General features: G+C 38.5%; 1 protein-coding gene across 1 annotated transcript; it reads left to right on the top strand.

Annotated features, from left to right (window-relative positions):
- The first annotated feature begins 17,441 nt into the window (after positions 1-17,441).
- On the top strand, positions 17,442-19,195 carry LOC140959297 (uncharacterized). The gene is made up of 2 exons (XM_073417165.1): positions 17,442-18,291; positions 18,516-19,195. The coding sequence occupies exons 1-2, from the start codon at positions 17,442-17,444 to the stop codon at positions 19,193-19,195; spliced, it is 1,530 nt and encodes a 509-aa protein (XP_073273266.1).
- The last annotated feature ends 4,067 nt before the right edge of the window (positions 19,196-23,262 follow it).

Genomic DNA, 23,262 nt, shown 5'->3' with positions numbered 1-23,262 from the left:
TATCTTCGATTTGATAGTAAATTCGTAATTTTTGGACAAGAAACGAGTGAGTTATGATCATTTTTCTGTGACTGCTCAAACTGTGCAAAAACATGTTTTTTTTGGAGGATTTTCGAGTTGCAGCTTGGTTGGGAACCGCTTAATGGGCGGCGCCAGAGCTGTAAGATTTTACCGCTCGAGCGCCAGGCCCTCTGGACAGGCGCTCTCGAGCTGGAAAATATTACCGCCCGAGCGCCGAGCATTCTGGAATTTTTTTTTTTTAAAAAAATATTTTAGCTTGTGCAGTAGTCGATCAAGCGGGATCCAACGAAGCCCTCAACGCTATATAAGTATGTTCGACGTGCAAAAGGAAATATTTTATGTTTTTGAGGTATCTAATTGTCTTGTGACCAAATATGAACAGGTTTGGAAGCCGGAGAACGTGTCCGGGGACTTTTCCACCCCGGTAAAGTATGACCGGGTTTTTATTAGGATTGGAAAGTGGCAAAGTATGACTTGGGACCAGTCCACCCGGTAAAGTATGACCGAGGATCTTATGTATGTGGAAGTGAACATCTCTGCCAGCCCAGTTGTAAAGGCCCGTATTTCGTATTCGTTTTTTACGGAATTATCAAAATTTTCTAAATAAAAAACTTGCCTCATTCATAAAATAAACTTATGAATAGATTTAAATTTCAGTATAATGGGCGGTAGGGATCACCACAGCCCTTGGACTGGATGTTCGTACCCATACATAATCGTAAACCGGTCGTAAGCCACCAGGTGGAGAGGTCCCCGGTTACGCATCCCGGCTTCCAAACCCATAAACGTGAGGTGGCCACAAGACATATCACATAAATCTCAAAAATAAACATTTTATATTTTATGCACGTAATATAATTATAACCCTGTTTTTACCAGAGGAGTTGGATCGTTCCCAAGCTTGCTGCGACCTAATCCTAACATGAGACACGTGCAATTAATCTAAACTTTACAAGAACTTCATATCCGATTAAAAAACGAGACAAACGAAACCAACAACCTAGTTTCCAACCATGGCTTCGTACCAACCCGAACCAACATTGAACCACCGTTTAGCCATGATTAAAATTCACCTAACATAATGAAAGAATATCCATAAGAATTGTAATGCGCGAATAACAGTGAAAGGAGACCAAAATCATGATACACTCTGTCGAGCGTCACTTTGGCACCTTGCACCGTAAATTCTCGTACGACCTCTAAACTTGACCAACTCACAAACGGCCAAAAAAATGACCTTCATAACTCATTGGGGTACTGTCTAGTCCAAGGCAAAAGGTTAAAATCCAACCAAGAACTCAAACGACCCGTGAACCGAAACACTACTGCTATGAAAAATGCAATTGCAGCAGCTGTGAATTTGCTGGTTATTTTATGGAAATAATGGCCATTGGGCCTGAACCACCGACCAGAGTCCCTTACCAAAATCCTAAGGCATGGCTTGAACCATGGCTAAGGGAACTTGGCCAACCACAACTCAAGCAAATACCTAGGACCACCCAAAGCTCCATCCGAGAGCACCAAACTCCTATACTGTGTGATGTATTGAATTGTTTTACTGTCTTTTATCGTTCCGGTGGCCATATGATTGACCATGGCTTCATCTAGACATGATGAGGTATTGTGTGAACCATGGATAATGGCTAAAAGCCAACCACAATCCACCCAAACACCCAAAATCGAAAACTCATTCACACAAAACCAGAAATGAAAAACCGATGGGCACTTTGCATTGTTGTTGTAAAAATTTGATGGATCCGTGAGCCAAGCCTTGAAAGACTAACTTGGTCATGTCCTAGAAATGCTAAGGAAGGGTTCTAACCATGGTTACAGTCCCTGGAACAGCCATGGTTCGAACACTCACCTTAACCATCCAAATAACAAAGATCATGGCCAATTCTACAACTAATCAAATGTTTTGCTGTCAAGTCTTTAACCTGAATGCATGGACTTAGATAAATGAATCAACAACACCTTAACACACTCTAAAATATGCCTAGATGCAGCCTTGAGTGCTTGGAACCGAACCAACTCCCTGAAATCAAAAGAACACACCAACCGTGAAGCTTAAAACAAATGGCCGAGAAGGGCCTGTACAGATTTTGCAAATTTGCTGTCAAACTTTTGTTTTGGTTCATGAATCATGAACATATAATGGTTTAAAAATATCTATAGGACTTGATTGAAGAGAAAATAAACAATATATACATGCCTGGAAATCTGTTTTAAACAATACGACAAACACGGCGCGGTGGAGTCGGAGTTAGATTTTCTTTCTTATTTTTCTACTGCTCACTCTCGATTTCAGCTGCTAATCCCTTCTGATATTATCGAAGATATAGGTGGAGGAATGCTAGGTAATGAAGGTGAAGGTTACAAGGTGTGGGGACCCGAACCTAATTCAACACTTAATTGTTATTAGGATAAAATATAACAACTAAGTAATGTGGGACATAAAAATTTTTTTTTTAATATACAAGATATATAAGTGCGGAAACGTAAGGTAATCAATTCTAATACGCATATACATCTAATGGTACAAATCCTGTACACCATTTATTTATTTCAGCTAAAGTTTAGTTACTAGATCAAGTACTAAACCACTCTACTCTAAGTCCGGATCTCCACGCTAATCCTGAATCTCTCATCCTCTTCCTGCTCCAGGTCCTGCCCCACCTGTTGTCATGCACACATACAAAACAAGACAACAGCCGGATAACTCCGGTGAGAAATACATCCCAGTATAAACAATGTAGACATGCAATCATATAAAAACATATATCAAAGCATATAACAACTATCATTAACATGTAGCAAATCAACAAACATGAATGATATAAAACTGTAAATCAACTAGTCATCTCAGACTCGACTCAATCGACGCGTCATCTCAGACTCGACTCATTCCTAATCTAGGGATCCCGGTTCTGGATATTGACAAATATATCGAATCTCAGTCGATAGGAATGAATCAACCCTAAACGACATCGATATAATGCATATATCCAGTGTCTGGGCGAATCGGCCGCAGAATTGACGAATCAGCCAAGGACTAAGCGAATCAGCCACTGACCAGACGAATCAGCCGGTGATTAGGCAAATCAGCCGATGACCAGACGAATCAGCCGGTGACTAGTACATACATTGTCTATGAATCAATAGACTACAACCATCAATCTCATCAATTGCAAATATCAATGCAATCAAATAAAGTATGTGATTTAGGGAAACTCGAGTCAAACCTCACTCGAGTTGTGCAATCCCAACTCAACATTAATTTATACCTTTCACTCTGTTACTCTGACTATGTCGAAGTCTCTGACTCAAAGCCTGTCAATATCAATCTGGCAATAACAGTATCGAGGGTACAGTATCAATACACCACTCAATCAATACTGGATATAATCAGAAGTAAATCAAATTCTGTTTCAACAGCATAACGTCATAATCTCAATATACCCAGCAATACCATATCAATCAGATCTCAATCCCAATATCTGATAATCGATAACAATTCAATTCTGATATCAAATCTCAATCAACTCAATTCCGAAAATCATAACAATTTCATATGGTATCTGTTCTTCAATCCGGTTTCGATTATACGATGTCTAACATGCCAAGAACATCATATATGAATCATATCAGATTCTGACAATACCATAATTTCAAATCATATCAAAACGTAGTAACGTCCAGTTGTAGCCTACGTCGATATAAACACAGTACCGAAGTCGGATTCAAAATCGAACGGGCGGATTTCTCGTAAATCACAAATTCTAGCGTCAAGATTTAAATTCTTTCCCGAGAGCTTTCCGTTTCTTCTTTTTGAAGAATTGAAAGATGGGTATATATATATATTTACACGTTGCATAAGAAGGCTAAGTTGCTTAATGTGCATACTGCACGTCTCGCGCATATGCGCGACCACCCTCCGCGCATATGCGCGAGACCTACTGGTCTCGGCCTTGTTCTTCTCGGCAGCTCGCGCATATGCGCGCCTCCTTCTTGAGCATATGCGCGAGACCTACGGCCTCCATATAATTCCAGTCCACCAGCTCGCGCATATGTGCGCCCTCTTCTCGCGCATATGCGCGAGGTTCTCTGCCTCGGCAATGGCCTTGCGCGCATATGCGCGAGGTTCTCTGCCTCGGCAATGGCCTTGCGCGCATTTCTGCCACGCATGTGCGCGATACCTACTGTAGCTCACCTATGTCTAACTCTTGCCTTTACAATTCTGGTCTCGGAGTGGTCCGTCTATTATTACCTCGATTATCAACAAATCATTTTGGATTACGATGATTCAAATCTCGGGCATTACATTTCTCCCCCCCTAAGATACGATTTCTTCCCCGAAATCATAGGCAGTCAAATCATATCATAAGAAGGTATATCAGAAGAAGCTAAATAAGACAACTCACATCAGTAAAATGACTCTGGGAACCTCTGTCTCATATCTGACTCAGTTTCTCAGGTAGTTTCTTCAATGTCATGACGACTCCACCAAATCTTCACAAGTGGAATAGTCTTTGTTCTAAGCCGTTTTTCTTTATGATCGAGAATCTGAATCGGCTTCTCGACATAACTCAATGTCTTATCCAGTTCAGCCTCGCCTGGCTGAATAACATGTGAAGCATCAGGAAGACATCATGTATCCCAGATAATGAAGGCGGTAAAACAAGTCGCTAAGCACAATCTCCTATCTTCTCGAGAATCTCACACGGCCCAATATATCGTGGAGACAGCTTCCTTTTCTTGCCAAATCGGACAATTCCTCGGAAAGGTGAAATTTCCAAGAATACTCAGTCTCCTGCCTCAAATACCAACGGTCGTCGTCGGACATTGGCATAGTTGGCTTGTCTATCTTGGGATTTCTTCATTTTCTTCTGAATCAGCTTCACTTTTTCAGCCATATCTCTGATCATGTCAGGTCCAATCTCAGAAACCTTAAAGAGATCATCCCAATAAAGAGGGGATCGGCATTTCTTTCTGTACAACGCTTTAAAAGGAGCCATCTCAATACTCGTCTGATAGCTGTTGTTGTACGAAAATTCATAAAGTGGCAATGCAACTTGCCATCCAGTGCTAAAATCAAGCACTACCGCTCTCAGCATATCTTCCAATGTTTGGATAGTCCGCTTCGACTGTCCGTCAGTCTGTGGATAATTTGCGGTACTAAGATGTAACTTCTTACCTAGAGCCTGCTGTAAACTCTGCCAAAAGTACAATGTGAACCGAGGATCACGGTCTGATACTATCGACTTTGGCACTCCGTGCGATCTGACCACCTCTCTGACATAAATCGCAGCCAGCTGGTCATGTCTGTACATCATCATGTACAGGATAAAGCATGAGGATTTGGTCAATCTGTCAATCACGACCCAAATCGCATCGCAACCCCGGGAGGATCTCGATAACTTCGTTACAAAGTCCATGGAAATGTGTTCCATTCGGGAATGGACAAACTCGGTAATAGTCCTCCGGGTTTCTTTCTCTCGGCCTTCACCTGTTGGCAAGTCATACATTTGGCTACAAATTCAGCAATATCAGCTTTCATTTGTTTCCACCGAAACTGTCTTTTCTATTCATTGTACATCTTTCTGCCACCAGGATGAATACTGAATCGACTGCTGTGCGCTTCTGACAATATCTGTCGTGTCAAATCTGAAACATTCGGCACAACCAGACGATTATTCACTTACAGAACATTATCACGAACTTGATCTTCGGATCGATGTCCTGCTCTGACCATCGTTATCGATTTTGGTTCATTTTGATCACCTTTCTGAGCTTCTTTAATCCTCAAAATCAGCTCTGGTTTGGCTTGAACCATATATAATCTCAATGGTCTACTATCTGTCTCAAATACCAGTCCAGACAAATAGCAATACTCGGTGAGATGTATCACAATATACAACAAAAGCACCAGTACCTGATGGGATAGTCCGTATCGGAGTACTGGTCAATCTCTTCTTCAACTCAAGAAAACGGAATTCACAGTCTTCTGACCACACAAACGAAGCATTCTTCTGCGTCAACTGTGTAATCGGTTTGGCAATACTCGAGAAATCTTTAATAAATCGGCGATAATATTCGGCCAAACTCATAAAACTGCGAATCTCTGGCACAGATGTCAGTCTCGGCCAAGAAATCACGGCCTCAACCTTGCTAGGATCAACTGATATACTATCTCCGGATATAATAGGATCCAAAAATACCACCTGTCTCAATCAGAACTTACATTTCGATAGTTTAGCATATAATTTCTCAGTCCTCAGCATTCGTAACACAGTTCTCAATGCTCGGCATGATCCATCGTATTCTTTGAATAAATCAAAATAGCATCGATGAATATTATCACAAAATCATCGAGATATTTCTGGAACACCAGGTTCATCAGACCCATAAACACAGCTAGAGCATTCGTCAAACCAGACGGCATGACAGTAAACTCATAATGTCCATACCTGGTACCAACTCGATGCTGAAGCCTATCTCTAGAAGCGGAGGCAATCCAGGAATCTACTCTGGAAAGATGTCAGCAACCTCACACACCACTGGCAGATCAGCCAACGATGGACTCGATTTCAGTAATAGACAAGGAATCCTTCCGCTCCTTTCTGCAATAATCGAGTCATCGACATAACAAATATCAAAGGAATTTTGGCTCGAGAACCCTTACCGTAAAATCTCCACTCATCATTCATATCTGGTCTGAATCGTACAATTTTTTGGAAACAATCAACGGTCGCTCTGTACTTGGTTATCATATCGATACCGATAATACAATCAAAATCAGATAACACAAGTACAATACATTCTAACTCAACCTCATGCCCTTCATACTGTAGCATACTATATTGAACTGAAGTCACGGATATCAAACCTTTCCCCAAAGGAGAAGAGACAGATACTAAAGCAGACAAAGACTCAACAGGCAATGTATGACTCAATGCAAATCGTTCATAAATAAATGTATGTGAAGCATCAATCAGTACGTAAGCAGGATAACCACATAAAGAACAGTTACCTGCAACAACATCATCTGGTGCTTCCTGAGCCTGTTCCTCTGTCAAAGCAAATACTTTGGCCTGCTGTCTAGGAGGTTGGCCAACTGTCTGGCTTCCTCCAGGCCTCTGCTGTGACTGAGATGGTGCTGGCTGAAATGAGTGGACAGCAGCTGATCGTCTACTCGATTGTGCCGCTGATCCGACTGATTCGGCTCCCTGGGATCTTTGGGAACCTCGTTGTGGACGTACTCTGGCAAAATGTCCCTGCTGTTTACAGAAGTGGCAACTACCAAGTACTCCTTGGCATTGCTCAGTGGAATGTCTCCCTCCACATGTTCCGCAGTAAACTCTGGTATAACTCGGGCTCTGTCTGGAGCCACTTGAGCTAGAAGAACTACCGCCAGACTTCTTGAACTGTTTCCCTCTGGCTTTCAAAAATTCTTTCTTTCCACCACTGCTGCTACCACTCTCAAATCTGGGAGGTGGTTGTTGTGGTCCCGGTGCTGGAGGAACATATACGGCTCCTCTCTGCCTTATCAGGCCAGCTTCAGCTCCCTTTGCTCTATTCATCGCATCAGCAAAGTTATTCGGTCGCCCTGTGTTCACCAGAGTAAAAATCTCGGGATTCAATCCATTGATGAACTGATCAGCAACGGCTTCTTCATTGTCAGCCACGTGTGGAGCAAATTTCAACAAGGTAGAGAACTTGGTCACATATTCTTCAATATTCAACTGACCCTGTCTCAAATTGGCAAACTCCGCCCCATTGTCTTTCCTGTACGACACTGGGAAAAATCTTTGATAAAACTCAGTTTTAAATACATTCCAAGTGATAGTCGTACCTCGATGCTCCAAGGCCTTCTTTATCGTAATCCACCAGTTCTTTGCAACATCATGCAACTGGTGCCCAATCAGTTTAACTCGGTGCTCATCACTGTACTCCAGTGAGTCAAACAGCATCTCGATGTCATCTAGCCAACCCTCACATTCAACTGATGTCTCAGTACCTTTCAGAGTTGGTGGTTTGAAAGACTGAAACCTTTCAATAACGTTTCCATCGGAGTCGCTGTCACATCCATTGGAGGATTCGATGTGCTACCCTGTTCTGGTATTCTTCGAGGAGGCATATCTGAATATCAAAAGGATTAGTAACCCAATCCAACAAACCTGTTTCAATTCAGTTCCCCCTCCGATCATCTTACTGCTGATCGAGAATCGGTTCAGATTCATTCTCAATAACACATGCTTTAAATCAAATCAGATAATCAATAACATGTATTATATAAAGCAGTAAATCATGCTAGCAATCACAAGCAAGGAAAGAAAATGCATTCTACCCCGCTCACTAGCTTCTATCTCAGTCTCAAGAACCTACAGTTCTAGTACCTACTGCTCTGATACCACCTGTTGTGGGGACCCGAACCTAATTCAACACTTAATTGTTATTAGGATCAAATATAACAACTAAGTAATGTGGGACATAAAATTTTTTTTTTTAATATACAAGATATACAAGTGCGGAAACGTAAGGTAATCAATTCTAATACGCATATACATCTAATGGTACAAATCCTGTACACCATTTATTTATTTCAGCTAAAGTTTAGTTACTAGATCAAGTACTAAACCACTCTACTCTAAGTCCGGATCTCCACGCTAATCCTGAATCTCTCATCCTCTTCCTGCTCCAGGTCCTGCCCCACCTGTTGTCATGCACACATACAAAACAAGACAACAGCCGGATAACTCCGGTGAGAAATACATCCCAGTATAAACAATGTAGACATGCAATCATATAAAAACATATATCAAAGCATATAACAACTATCATTAACATGTAGCAAATCAACAAACATGAATGATATAAAACTGTAAATCAACTAGTCATCTCAGACTCGACTCAATCGACGCGTCATCTCAGACTCGACTCATTCCTAATCTAGGGATCCCGGTTCTGGATATTGACAAATATATCGAATCTCAGTCGATAGGAATGAATCAACCCTAAACGACATCGATATAATTCGTATAGGGCAAATCGGCCGCAGAATTGACGAATCAGCCAAGGACTAAGCGAATCAGCCACTGACCAGACGAATCAGCCGGTGATTAGGCAAATCAGCCGATGACCAGACGAATCAGCCGGTGACTAGTACATACATTGTCTATGAATCAATAGAATACAACCATCAATCTCATCAATTGCAAATATCAATGCAATCAAATAAAGTATGTGATTTAGGGAAACTCGAGTCAAACCTCACTCGAGTTTTGCAATCCCAACTCAACATTAATTTATACCTTTCACTCTGTTACTCTGACTATGCCGAAGTCTCTGACTCAAAGCCTGTCAATATCAATCTGGCAATAACAGTATCGAGGGTACAGTATCAATACACCAATCAATCAATACTGGATATAATCAGAAGTAAATCAAATTCTGTTTCAACAGCACAACGTCATAATCTCAATATACCCAGCAATACCATATCAATCAGATCTCAATCCCAATATCTCATAATCGATAACAATTCAATTCTGATATCAAATCTCAATCAACTCAATTCCGAAAATCATAACAATTTCATATGGTATCTGTTCTTCAATCCGGTTTCGATTATACGATGTCTAACATGCCAAGAACATCATATATGAAACATATCAGATTCTGACAATACCATAATTTCAAATCATATCAAAACGTAGTAAAACTTACGTAAAGTTGTAGCCTACGTTGATATAAACACAGTACCGAAGTCGGATTCAAAATCGAACGGGCGGATTTCTCGTAAATCACAAATTCTAGCGTCAAGATTTAAATTCTTTCCCGAGAGCTTTCCGTTTCTTCTTTTTGAAGAATTGAAGGATGGGTATATATATATATTTACACGTTGCAAAAGAAGGCTTAGTGGCTTAATGTGCATACTTCACGTCTCACGCATATGCGCGACCACCCTCCGCGCATATGCGCGAGACCTACTGGTCTCGGCCTTGTTCTTCTCGGTAGCTCGCGCATATGCGCGCCTCCTTCTTGCGCATATGCGCGAGACCTACGGCCTCCATATAATTCCAGTCCCCTCTTCTCGCGCATATGCGCAAGCTGCCGAGAAGAACAAGGCCTGGCGCGCATATGCGCGCATTTCTGCCGCGCATGTGCGCGATACCTACTTTAGCTCACCTATGTCCAACTCTTGCCTTTCCAATTATGGTCTCGGAGTGGTCCGTCTATAATTACCTCGATTATCAACAAATCATTCTGGATTACGATGATTCAAATCTCGGGCATTACACAAGGGTTGATAAATGAGTCTTGAAAGGCATTTAGATGGGAGTTACAAGTGAGGAATTTGAATGGCACTTGAATTGTTTCTATTCTTGATGTCCGAAGTATTTCTCCTTCTTGTTGCACGTATTATTCAAAGTTAATTTGCTAGACTAGTGGGTTGAGGAGAAATGAGGTGAATTATGATGCTTAAATTACCAATAATTGGTGAATTAAAAGTGAGGGAATGAATACACCATGAAGGCCATTGATGGGTGACTTGAATGGAGAGTTACCAAGAATATTTGAATTGATTTATGGGTTGACCGAAATTTGCTATCAATTTTTGCAAGGTATCTTATTGATTGAGTCTTGTATTTTTAATTCTTAAGGTTTTAAACACCCATTATATATTTTAGTAAATTAGCAAATTAAATTAGGATAAAAATCTTGCATGGCATGGCTTGGTCTTAAAATTAATTATTAAAATGTTATGTTTTAATTTCTTGAATATATTAGGCCTAGATTAATTTATCCCAATTGGATACACATTTTAATTTAGGCTTTAATTAAATATTGGACATAAAAGAACTTATTTAATAACTTAAATCCAAATATTTAAATAATCCTAAAAACATTCTTTTTCATAAAAATAAATTATTCCTTGGCTTAAATTAAATTTAGGAATATTTTCTTATCATTAATCTTATCTCTAATCTCCTAACTCCAGTCCTGAGCTTTCCTTTCTTCCCGAACCGCGTGATACTTTTCATAGGTGCTATCTTCACGAAAACATAGTCGCCAACAGCAAACTCTAGATCTCTCCTCCACTGATCCGCATAACTCTTCTTTTGGCTCTGATCAGTCCTCATCCTATCACGGATCTTGTCTACTAGATTGGCAGTCTGCTGAACAATCTCCAGACCCAATTCTGATCTTTCCCCTACTTCATCCCAATGAATAGGCTATATACACTTACGACCGTATGGTGCTTCATATGGAGCAATACCTATAGACGACTGAAAACTGTTGTTATAGGTAAACTCTACCAATGGCAACTTCGACCCCCAACTCCCTGAGAAATCGATGACACGTGCACAGAGAAGATTCTCAAAAATCTGAATAACTCCCTCTGACTGACCATCTGTCTGAGGGTGTAAGGCTGTGCTAAAAAACAACTTCGTACACATTGCTGAATGCAGACTCTTCCAAAATGAGGAAGTGAATCTAGGATCACGGTCAGACGCCATGAAGTCTGACTATCTCCCGGATATACAACTCTGCATACTGAATCATGGTGAAAGTCGTCTTCATAGGCAATAAGTGCGCTGATTTAGTAAGACGATCAACAATCACCAAGATAGCATTTGAACCTTTGACTGACTTCGGTAAACCGAACACGAAGTCCATGGTAACATTCTCCCACTTCCACTCGGGAATAGGAAGAGGCTTGAGCATACCTGCTGGTCTCTTATGTTCCGCTTTTACTAACTGACACGTCAGACATTCGGATACAAAACATCTGATATCCTTCTTCATTCCGGGCCACAAATACAATAACTGCAAATCTTTGTACATCTTCGTACTCCCAAGATGAATAGATTACGGTGACATATAGGCCTCAGATAAAATATCTGCTTGAATAGAATCGCTGCTAGGAATCCACATTCTGCCTCGAGGATATGTCTCTAGATCAAACCTCTTGTAGAGCCCAAAATTCAGTACACGTAAAACCCATGCATTTATTTAATTGTTAATTCATTTATTTAAATTTAAAATGAGTTTTAGCCATGTATGATTTATTTAAATTGAATTATTTTAATGTTTATGTGATGCACGTTAAAATGTTTTCTTGAGTTTCATGTTTCAGGTGTTTATTCGATACGGGATCGAGGGAAAGAGATCGGCGACGATTTTTGGCAATATTTTAAAAGACAGTATTTTATTTTAAGTTGAGAATGTGGCATTTTAAATAATTTATCTAGTTTCAGCATTTTTAAGGCCTAGTTATTTATTTAAGCGATTTTAGAATTTTAAAACTTTTAAAGTCTAGCACATGTACATTTTATTTTAAATTAGAATTTTTTTAAAGTTAAGGGAGAGTTAGTATTTTAAAAATTAGTTGCTAATTAATAATTAAGCAAATTTTTTTCTCCCTAATTTACTAATCACACTCACACACACTTTTTCACACACTAAAAATCGAATAAACACACTGACTTCATTATTCAGAATTTTATTTTTGAGAGAGAAGAAAACTAGGGTTCTTGTCTCTAGTAGCAGCCGCCCCACTCCTCTGAATTTTCAGCAAAATTTCGTTGGTTTTCTTCAAAGAAAATCGAGCCAAGTCGTCCGGGAACGTCTCTCGCATCATCTCCGCTTCGGTATCGCCGTATCGTAAGTTTTTAATATCAAAAAGCACGTTTATTCTATTTTTCCTGCGTCGATCATGTCATAGCATGCGTTGCAATATTTTTAGGTGTGAAAATACATGTGTGATGTGTAGAAGTTTGAGCAATGATGTTTGAATCAATTTTTAAACGGATTTTGGAACACAAATCACGATTTTTGCTGTCATTTTAAATATTGAAATTTTTTGGTCGCTTTTATGGAAACACTTTCAACATATGAAACGTAGAACTTTTTGATACCGTCGATTGGATATAAGAATCAAAATTTTTGGGTGATAATTGAGTGAGATATGACGTTTTTTGTGAGACTGCTCAAACTGCATTTTCTGAAAATATATGATAGTGATGTGTTCTTGAAGTTTTATGGTTGCAGGCTTCGTTGGGGATTGAGGGGTGATCGCTGCTACGTTTAGGTATGTGGTTAATGATGTTGGGAAGGTCATTGATGTTTTGTTTTGCATTGTTAGGCACTTAGGAGAACGAGTAGTCGTGAAAACTATTTTGGTGTCAAAGTTTGAGTTTATGGGTTCTATTGCGTTGCGTGTGGTGCATCGTTTCTTTGGGAACGTTTGGGAATTTTATGGAGTCGAGTCAGTTTCATAGTTTCCTAAGATGAGTCTCGATGGATTGGTTCATGAATCGTATTTTTGGTTAAGGGTATTAAGAGGCAAATCGCGAGTTTCAGTACACACGGCGCCCGAGCAGTAATTTCTTGCCGCCCGAGCGCCACTCATTCTGTCTGAGAGTAGAGCTTCAGAAAGCTCGGCGCCCGAGCGGTAATTTCTTACCGCCCAAGCGCCACTCATTCTGTCCGAATATTTGGTTTCCCCTTCTTTTCAAGTTAAAATAGTGAGTTCATGTCTTTTATGGTTGGGAAATGTTCACACTTCGTCTTAGAGTTTGTTTCAGGGTTTGATGTCATGGTTAGCACGATTAAACGAGGTTAAGTCTCGAGTGATCTAGAATGTCATATGCTATCTATACACTTCGGTGGTGAGCTCGAGTACCTACGTCTAAGTTATTCAAGTTAAGTGTTGAAATTCACGTTAGTATGTTGAAACAGTGGCCTCAAACGAAACCCAACGAATCCCTCAACGCCAAGTAAGTATGTTCGAGGTGCAAAGAAAATATTTTTAAAGTTTTTGATGTATGCTTAATGTCTTTTGACCAAATTATGTATGGGGTTGGAAAGCGATAAAGCATGACCAGGGACCAACCCATCCCGTTAAAGCATGAATGGGTTTAGATCACGATTGGAAATCGTTAAAGCATGAACGGGGACCAATCCACCCGTTAAAGCATGAACGGGGATCTCATGTATGTGGCAGTGGATTTGTCCCTGTCAGCCCAGTACTGTGATTTAGTCTTATTAGGAGATTATGTTATGGGTCACTTGCTTTGAAACATGGTTCTACGCAAAATTATGTTATGTATGCTCATGTATGTACGAATCAATCTTGTTTATGAAAGGTTCTATGTTGATGGCACGTCTATGTATGTATGTACGTTCAAGTTTTGATGTATGTTCTGTTTCAGTATGTACGCCCTATTTTAAAGTTGCATGTGGTTTTATTCTGTATTACTCGTTACTTCTAGTTTATACGTGTTGAGTCTTTAGACTAACTAGACTTGATCGATGTAGGTGATGATAATTTCGAGAAGACTAGGGGTGTTGACCAAGGAGCATGCTTGGACTGAGCGGGAAGCTAAACCCGAGGACCACCATGTTTTGAAGTTTTCATGCAATGCTTAAGATACTTTTATTTGATGTTTTGGTTATGAAGTAGAACCCGTTAAATCAGACTACGTATAAGCCATGCATAATTACTATTATTTAAAATAAAATGATTTTTATAAATGAGGATTTAAATTCTTTTCTTTAAATTTGTTGAATTATGATTATTTATTTATTTTACGCAGTAGTTTAGTTTTACCTTTTCGGATAAATAAGTGAGGCTGGACCGGAGTTGGAGTATTGAGATAAAATTTAATGATAAGAAAATATTTTTAAAAATTTATTCAAGATAAAGGATAATTTATTTTAATGTAAAAGAATGTTTAAGAATTAAATTAATTAATTAGAGATAAGTAGTAAATAAATTCTTTTATGTCCAATAAATTAATTAAAAGCCTAAATTAAAATATGTGACCAATTGAGATAAGTTAATCTAGGTTTATTTTATTTAAGAAATTGTAACTTAACATGTTAGTAAATTTAATTTAAAAATTTGCCATACATGCAAGATAATTACCATCCTAAATTAATTTATTAATTCACCAAAATATTTGATGGGTAGATAAAACTTTAAAGATTTAAAATACAAGATTTAAGCAATACTCTCACCCTATTTATTAAACAATTTTCGGCCAACTCATTGAAGACACTACAAGAAATTTTACTTTCAACGAAACTCAAAAGACAACTGTTTTATCAAAAACCGTTGTCTTTTTCCCTTTAACAACGATTTTAACGAAAACCGTTGTCTTTGTTAATTTTTTCTTTGTCAAAGACAACGGATTTAAAAAACCGTTGTCTTTTATGAGTGAAAGACAACGGTTTTAAAAAACCGTTGTCTTTTATGAGTGAAAGACAACGGTTTTAAAAAACCGTTGTCAATGGGCGTGCTATTTGGTTGCAAAGACAACGAGTTTAAAAACCGTTGTCTTTGTGCTGTTTTTTTATTTTTATAAGACAACGGTTTTTTTTAAAACCATTGTCCTTTATGGGTTACAACAACGGTTTTTATACCGTTGTCTATGAGCGGGTTTTTTAGTAGCTACGACAATGGTTCTTAATACCGTTGTCTATGAGCGCGTTTTTATGTAGCTAAGACAACGGTGCTAAAAACCGTTGTGTTAAAACCGTTGTCTTTTTTGGATTACGACAACGGTTTTTATACCGTTGTCTATGAGCGGATTTTTTAGTAGCTAGGACAACGGTTCTTAATACCATTGTCTATGAGCGCATTTTTATGTTGCTAAGACAACGGTGTTAAAAACCGTTGTTTGTTAACGTCAGCGAAAGACAACGTTTTTTTTAGCAGCTACCACAACGGTTTTATAAACCGTTGTCTAATGTACAAATTTAGGGCCTAAGACAACGGTTTAAATAAACCGTTGTCATATTACTAAAAAAAAAACTTTTAAAGCAACGCTTTAACTCCTTTAACAACAGTATTTAAAAAACTGTTGTTAAAAAAACCAAAATCCCTACTAATTCCCCACACTTATATATCCCATAACACACACTCATCTTATAATTAAAGTCTCGACACACACACACCCCCCAAACCCACTCCCGTCGCGCTCTTTTCTCCCAGCCGAATCAAATCCGCCGCCCGTCCGTTCTCCGTCACCGAGGACCGGCGAAGGTAGCCCATGTCCGGTCGACCTTGATTGCAACAGTAATCGGTAGTTTTGAGCAAGGCAAGGTCGGAAATCTTAGTCCTATTCTGCGCGCGATTTGTCATCCGTTTGGGTAAGAATTTCACTCAATTATTTGGTTCATTTGAGGTTGTTTGAGATGTATTATAGTATTTTTAAGTAGCTGCTGGATCTGGCACTAGATAAGAACCGGGCGAAGAGTGTGAAGGTGTCGTGCGCTTCTTGGCTCTTCGCAATTCAGTGCTGATGCTTGATTTTATTATCAATTATGTTCCTCCTTGAAAGTTTTGAATTGATAGGAACCTGTGTGTGATTTTCCTTTTACTTCTTAAAGTAAAGTTAGTTCAAATCTTGTTATTAGTGCACCTTATTTTATTTGTATTTGTTGCTTGTCATTGAAAGAAAATGATTTGTATTTGAAGCAGAAATGATTAATGTGGTTCTTTTGTGCAATGTAGATTAGATGCAGAGCGTGTTTGTGTGAAATGTGAATTACTTCCAGCGCCTTTAGGTGTATGCTGATATGGGAAGTTCGCAGGAGTCTTATTAGCCTACTTCGGGTAAGGACTAGCTACATGAATTCAACCATTAACCAACTTATATCATTTAAATATAAAGATTAAAACAATTTTTGGTGTTTGTAACAAAATTCTCTTTATGTATACATGTGTGTGTATATATATATTAAAAAGATAGTCTATCAATAAAAGATTTTTTAATATTATTTCAAATTGTTTTGAAGGGGTTGGGCTTATTGTTAGCTGAGTAGTTGTACCAAGTATGGACAAAGAATGGATGTCAAAAGCTAGGCTATCACATGAATTTGATGTTGGAGTAGAGCCTTTCTTGCAGTTTGCGCTAAAAAATGCTATCCATCCTGATGCAATACCTTGTCCATGTGCAAGATGTGGTAATCTATGGAAGAAAAATGTTGACACTATCAGGGCACATTTGTATTGTAATGGTATGGATTTCACATATCATACATGGATAAGACATGTGGAATCTACGAAAGGGAACTCAATGAATGATAATGATCGAGTAGGACAAGATGAACACAAATAATTTAGTGAGGAACCTATAGATATGGTGCATTGTGTATATGAAAGTTATGCTGAGAATCCAAGCCAATTCAATAAGCTACTTGAAGATGCAGATAAACCTTTATATCTTGGATGTGCTAAATTCACAAAGTTATCTACAGTTGTGAAATTATTTAACTTGAAGGCAAAATATAGTTGGAGTGATAAAAGTTTCACTCATCTACTTATTTTGTTTGGAGAAATGCTTCCAGATCACAATGAATTGCCTTAATCTCTGTATGATGCAAAGAAAAGCTTACGCGCATTACGGATGGACTATGTGAAAATTCATGCTTGTCCTAATGATTGTATCTTATACCGGAAGGAGTACGAAGATTTTGCAAATTGCCCTACTTGCGGGACGTCAAGGTGGAAGTTGGGCAACAAATCGAAGGTAAAGGAAGGAATTCCTGCAAATGTCTTGTGGTATTTCCCACCTATTCCAAGATTTCAAAGAATGTTTCGGAATAAGGCGATATCCAAGGAGTTAACTTGGCATGCTGATAAAAGAATTCGTGATGGATACTTGCGTCATCCAGCTGATTCGCCCTCTTTGAAATTAGTTGATTGCATGTGGCCAGATTTTGCTTATGAGCCAAGAAATCTTATATTGGCTATATCAGCAGACGGGATAAATCCTCATAGTTTGATGAGTTTTGCATATAGTTGTTGGCATGTTTTAATGATCACATACAATCTTTCACCATGGTTGTGTATGAAGAGAAAATTTGTGATGCTCACTTTGTTGATATCTGGTCCTAGACAATCGGGTAATGATATTGATGTTTATTTAGCACCTCTTATTGACGACTTAAAATGCTTATGGGATAAAGGTGTTGACGCATATGATGCATATCGAGAAGAAAGTTTCTCTCTTAGAGCTGTTCTACCATGGACAATCAATAATTTTCCTGTATATGGAAACAAGTCTGGATGTGTGAAAGGATATCGTGCATGTCCTATTTGTGCAGAAGAAACATATTCGACAAGGTTGAAACATTGTAGAAAAATGTCATATACAGGCCATAGAAGGTTTCTACCTTTAAGTCATCCTTATCGAAGACAAAAGAAGGCATTTAATGGGAAGCAAGAATTTAATCTCGAACCAAAACCATTGAGAGGCAATGAAATTTTAGAAAGAGTTCAAAGAATTAATTATCATTGTGGAAAATTCAACGGCAGGCTTCAGTAAAAGAACGATGACGGGATAACAAGCTGGAAAAAAAATTAATATTCTTTGAACTTGAGTATCTGAAAGATCTACATGTTCGACATGTTCTTGATGTGATGCACAATGAAAAAAATGTTTGTGAAAGTCTCATCGGTACATTACTTGATGTTCCAGGAAAAACAAAGGATGGAGTAGCATCAATATTAGATCTTCTGGAAATGAATTTAAGGACTGAATTGGCACCAAGGATTGGGGAGAAGAAAACGTTTTTGCCAGCAGCGTGTTACACACTAAGTAAGGATGAGAAAAGAAGTATTTGCAATTCTTTGTCGGGAGTAAAAGTACCTGTAGGTTACTCATCCATTGTTAGAAACCTTGCGTCGATGAAGGATTTGAAACTTGTTGGCCTGAAGTCACACGACTATCACACTTTAATGCAACAATTGCTTCCAGTGGCTATCCGCGTTGTCTTGCCAAAACATGTCAGAGATACTATAACCCGGCTGTGTTTCTTCTTCAATGTGTTGTATAGTAAAGTAGTAGACGTCTTAAAGTTGGATGACTTGCAAAGAGAGATTGTGTTGATATTGTGTTCACTTGAAAAGTACTTTCCCCCTTCATTTTTTGATATAATGATTCATTTAACTGTTCATCTTGTCCGGGAGGTCAAATTGTGTGGACCGGTTTTGTATAGGCACATGTACCCATTTGAAAGATTCATGATGATTTTGAAAGGTTATGTGCGCAATCGCAATCGGCCTGAATGGTGTATAGCCGAATGTTACATTGTTGAAGAGGCTGTCGAATTTTTCTCAGATTATCTATCTAATGTCCACATAATTGGGATACCATAAAGGCATCGAGAAATAGAACTTACTAAGCCTTTATCGGGAGCAGTTGTGCACTTCACTAGTCATGATGAGCTGCAACAAACACATCTTTATGTATTGACAAATGATGTTGAGATTGATCCTTATGTCGAGTAAGATATCCAACCTATCAATTCTTTCATGCACTTTGCATACATTCTATTGGTTTATCTATTAGAAATTATTTCATTAGGGAACACATGGTGGATTTGAAATCAAGATTTCCTCATAAAGCCAAGTCCAAAAATTTGTTACAAGATGAGCATAACCGAAGGTTTACTAACTGGTTGCGTGATACTGTAAGTTCCAAAATACTAGATATTAACAAGCATACAACTCTTGGTATCTTACGTAAATCTAAATTTATGGCATTGTGAAATATAGGTTGCACATTTAGTTGATCGTTCCACCCATCAAATATCAGAAAGATTGAAGTGGTTGGCGCATGGACCTAGCAACAAAGTGTTAAAGTATTATAGTTTTCTGGTATGTCCTACTTGTGGGGAGGTTATGCCAAAATTTTTCTAGGCCCTGATTAAAATTATGTGGTTTTTATTTTCACAGGCACTGTAATGATGTTTTCGAAGATGCACGGGCAGAGAAATTCATTCCAACAAGCTACAGAAGATATTTTGGAGTTGATATGTGCAAGTCTTGGTTGTAGGGTATTTTTGTTTTTGTGAACTTGACTAAAAGTTTTTGGAATATGGTTACATACTTTTTTTAATTGTTGGTTTGGTAAATTACAAGTCTATGAATGACATATTTTTGTTGTAATTCATGCATGTAGTTCTTGATCAAGTATATATGTTTATGTTTGAATTGACTTTATATAAGGGTTTAACTGATATATTATTTTACACCCAATTTTTTTTAATTAAATAATTTATTTTTTATGGTTTAAATATAATATTATATATAAGACAACAGTTTTAAAATGATGTAAATCAAATCCAAATACAACAATTTTAAAATGACGTAAATCAAATCCAAAGACAACAGATTTAAAATGTTGTAAAAATGTTGTATATTGCAGCAAAAGACATCGGTTTAAAAACATTGATTAACTGTAGTCGAATACGATAAAAGACAACGGTTAAAAACCGTTGTCATTGTAATAAGACAACGGTTTTTAAGAGCTAAGACAACGATTTATCAATGTTGTCTTTATACATCTACAACAACGGTTTATTACCGTTGTCTTTAAGCGCACCTTTTAACCACAAGGCTTTTAACAACGGTTTTACAGACCTACAACAACGANTCATTGTAATAAGACAACGGTTTTTAAGAGCTAAGACAACGATTTATCAATGTTGTCTTTATACATCTACAACAACGGTTTATTACCGTTGTCTTTAAGCGCACTTTTTAACCACAGGGCTTTTAACAATGGTTGTAGATGACCTACGACAACGGAGTTTAACCGTTGTTATTGGCCTTTTACGACAACGGTTTTTCACCGTTGTCTTTGAGCGCAACATATAACCACAGGGCCTTTAACAACGGTTTTACATGACCTACGACAACGGGTTTGCACCGTTGTCTTTGGCCTTTTTTCTTGTAGTAATTTGATATGGATTGACAACTCATCATTTTGATTCATTTCCTTAATATTCTCTTGGTATGATAATCCCTCACTTTTAAATCCCCACTAATTTATAATTAAGCAATATTTCTACTACATTTTTTGAAACATAAAATCGGCCACCACACTTGGAGGATTTGATTAATTTTAGTAACTCTATATTGATATCTTTCCTTAATCCTTTCATAGCATGGTTAATTCCCTCATTTTAAATCCTCAATAATTAACAATTAAGCAATTTTCTCCCTTATTTTGATAAGCAAGAATCGTCCATCTCCTACTAAATCAACCCCCAAATCCCTTGACATCATATCATTTCCTATCTGACAAACTCAAAGGATAGAAAGATTTGATCTTGCCATTGTATCCCATTTAATTGATAACCTTTCCATTCTTTTCCCTAGCCATTCTCCTCTCCATTCTCTTGAAAATATCAGAGCAAACACTAGAGAAAAATAGTGAGTCTTCAAGAGAAATAAGAGAGAAAAACAAGTAAGAAAAGAGAACTCCGTCTCCGCCGCGCCGTGTTTGTCGTAGTGAATTGTTTTATTCAAAAAAAATTTCCAGGCATGTATATATGGTTCCTTTGATCTTCAATCAAGTCATATATCTATTTTCAAAACCATTACATGTTCATGATTCATGCTAAAAACCGAATTTTGACAGCAACACTTCACAAAATTCTGCACCAATTTTTTTGGCTCCCTTCATGCTTCACGTTTGGTATTGTTTCTTTTGATTTCAGGGGTTGGCTCGTTCCAGGAGTTCAAGGCTGCTTATGGTCTTGTTATAGGGTGTATTAGGAAGGGATTAGTCCATTGGTTGCATGCCATTCGCCCCAGCAAAACAATTTTTGACAGCAACTCTTCTTATTGCAATTTATGAGTCTCGATTTTTTTCTTGTTGTTTGTCTAAGGGAGAGTTCGGACCTTGGCATCCCTAAGGGCTGTAGCCATGGTTAGAACCTCTCCTTGACATGTCTATGACGTGACCAAGATGTCTTTTCATGGCTTGGTTCATGGTCCCATCGGTTTTTAAAATAAACAAGACCAGTGCCCCTTCGGTTTTAATTTTCTGGTTTTGTTGTGTGAGTTGGTTTTCGAATTTATGGTATTAGGTGGATCGTGGTTGGCCTCTAGCCCTTAGCCATGACTCATACAGCATCTTAGCATGTCTAGCATGGACCATGGTTAACCTCATAACCATTGGATCCTTCATTTGACAGCAAAACAAGCAACACCCCCACGCATGCCATGTGTGTTCTCGGGTGAAGATTGGGATTGTCTTGGGTGTTTGCTTGGATAGTGGCTGGCCTAGGGCCCATAGTCATGGTTCAAGCCACACCTTAGGATGTTGGTAAGAGGCTCTGGTTGGTGGTTCAAACCCCAATGGCCAATAGCCTCGCAAACAAAGCGATGCAAGCACAAGCGCTGTTGCTGTAATTGGACAGCAGCTTGGGGTTTGGTTCAGAGGTGTTGTTTGAGTTCTCGGTTGGCTTTTATCCTATGGCCTTGGACTAGACAGTATCTTATTGAGTTAGGAAGGTCATGTTCTTAGTCGTTTGTGATTTGGTTAAGTTTAGAGGTCGTACGAGAATTTACGGTGCAATGTGCCAAAGTGACTCTCGAAAGAGCGTTTCACGATTTTTGGCCTCCATTCACTATTTTCGTGTATTACAGCCCTTGGTATATATTTTCCAGTATTTTAGGTGTGTTTTAATCATGGCTAAACGATGGTTCAATGTCGGTTTAGGTTGGTACGAAGCCATGGTTGAATACTAAGTTTGTTGGGCGTAGTTGTCTCGTTTTTGGTTCGGTTATGAAGGGTTGGTCAAGCGAAAATATTTGCATGTTTCTCATGTTAGAATTAGGTCGCAGCGAGCCTGGAAAAAATCCAATTCATTCGATAAAACAGGATTTACTTATATTACGTGCATAAAATATGAAATGTTTATTTTTGAGATATATGCTATATGTCTTGTGGCCACCTTACGCTTATGGGATTCCTTCACTCGGTGACTTACGATCGGTTTATGTTTATGTATGGGTACGGACATCAAGTCCAAGAGCTGTGGTGATCTCTACCGTCCAGTATACTGTGGTTTAGTCTGATCAGACGATTCATGTTATGTTATGGGCCACTTGCGTAGAACATTATCTCTACAGAAAAATTATGATATGCTATTTTATGACAGGGCTCTATCGAGCAAAAATTTTTCTTACTATTTTTTCAGATATGCACGTATTTATAATTACCCATGACACGATTTTCACGTTACGCTTTACGATACGATATTTTTACTTTACGCCAAATTTTATGATATATTTACTTGTTATTCACGATATATGCATGTTGAGTCTTTAAACTCACTAGACTTGATTGTTGTAGGTACTGATGAGGTCGGGACCGAGGGCGGGGACCAGTGAGCCATCTTGGGTCAGCAGTAGTAGGAACCCGAGGACCT

The sequence above is a fragment of the Primulina huaijiensis genome, chromosome 15 (genome assembly GCF_012295235.1).
Source record: "Primulina huaijiensis isolate GDHJ02 chromosome 15, ASM1229523v2, whole genome shotgun sequence".
Taxonomy (NCBI): domain Eukaryota; kingdom Viridiplantae; phylum Streptophyta; class Magnoliopsida; order Lamiales; family Gesneriaceae; genus Primulina; species Primulina huaijiensis.
This window is presented reverse-complemented; position numbering and strand designations above follow the sequence as displayed.

Excerpts from the sequence above, each read along its gene's own strand:
- LOC140959297 (XM_073417165.1), top strand. The coding sequence starts at position 17,442 with ATGGACTATGTGAAAATTCATGCTTGTCCTAATGATTGTATCTTATAC. Across the intron at positions 18,292-18,515 it reads CGAACCAAAACCATTGAGAG|GAAAAACAAAGGATGGAGTA; the intron begins GCAATGAAATTT and ends TTGATGTTCCAG.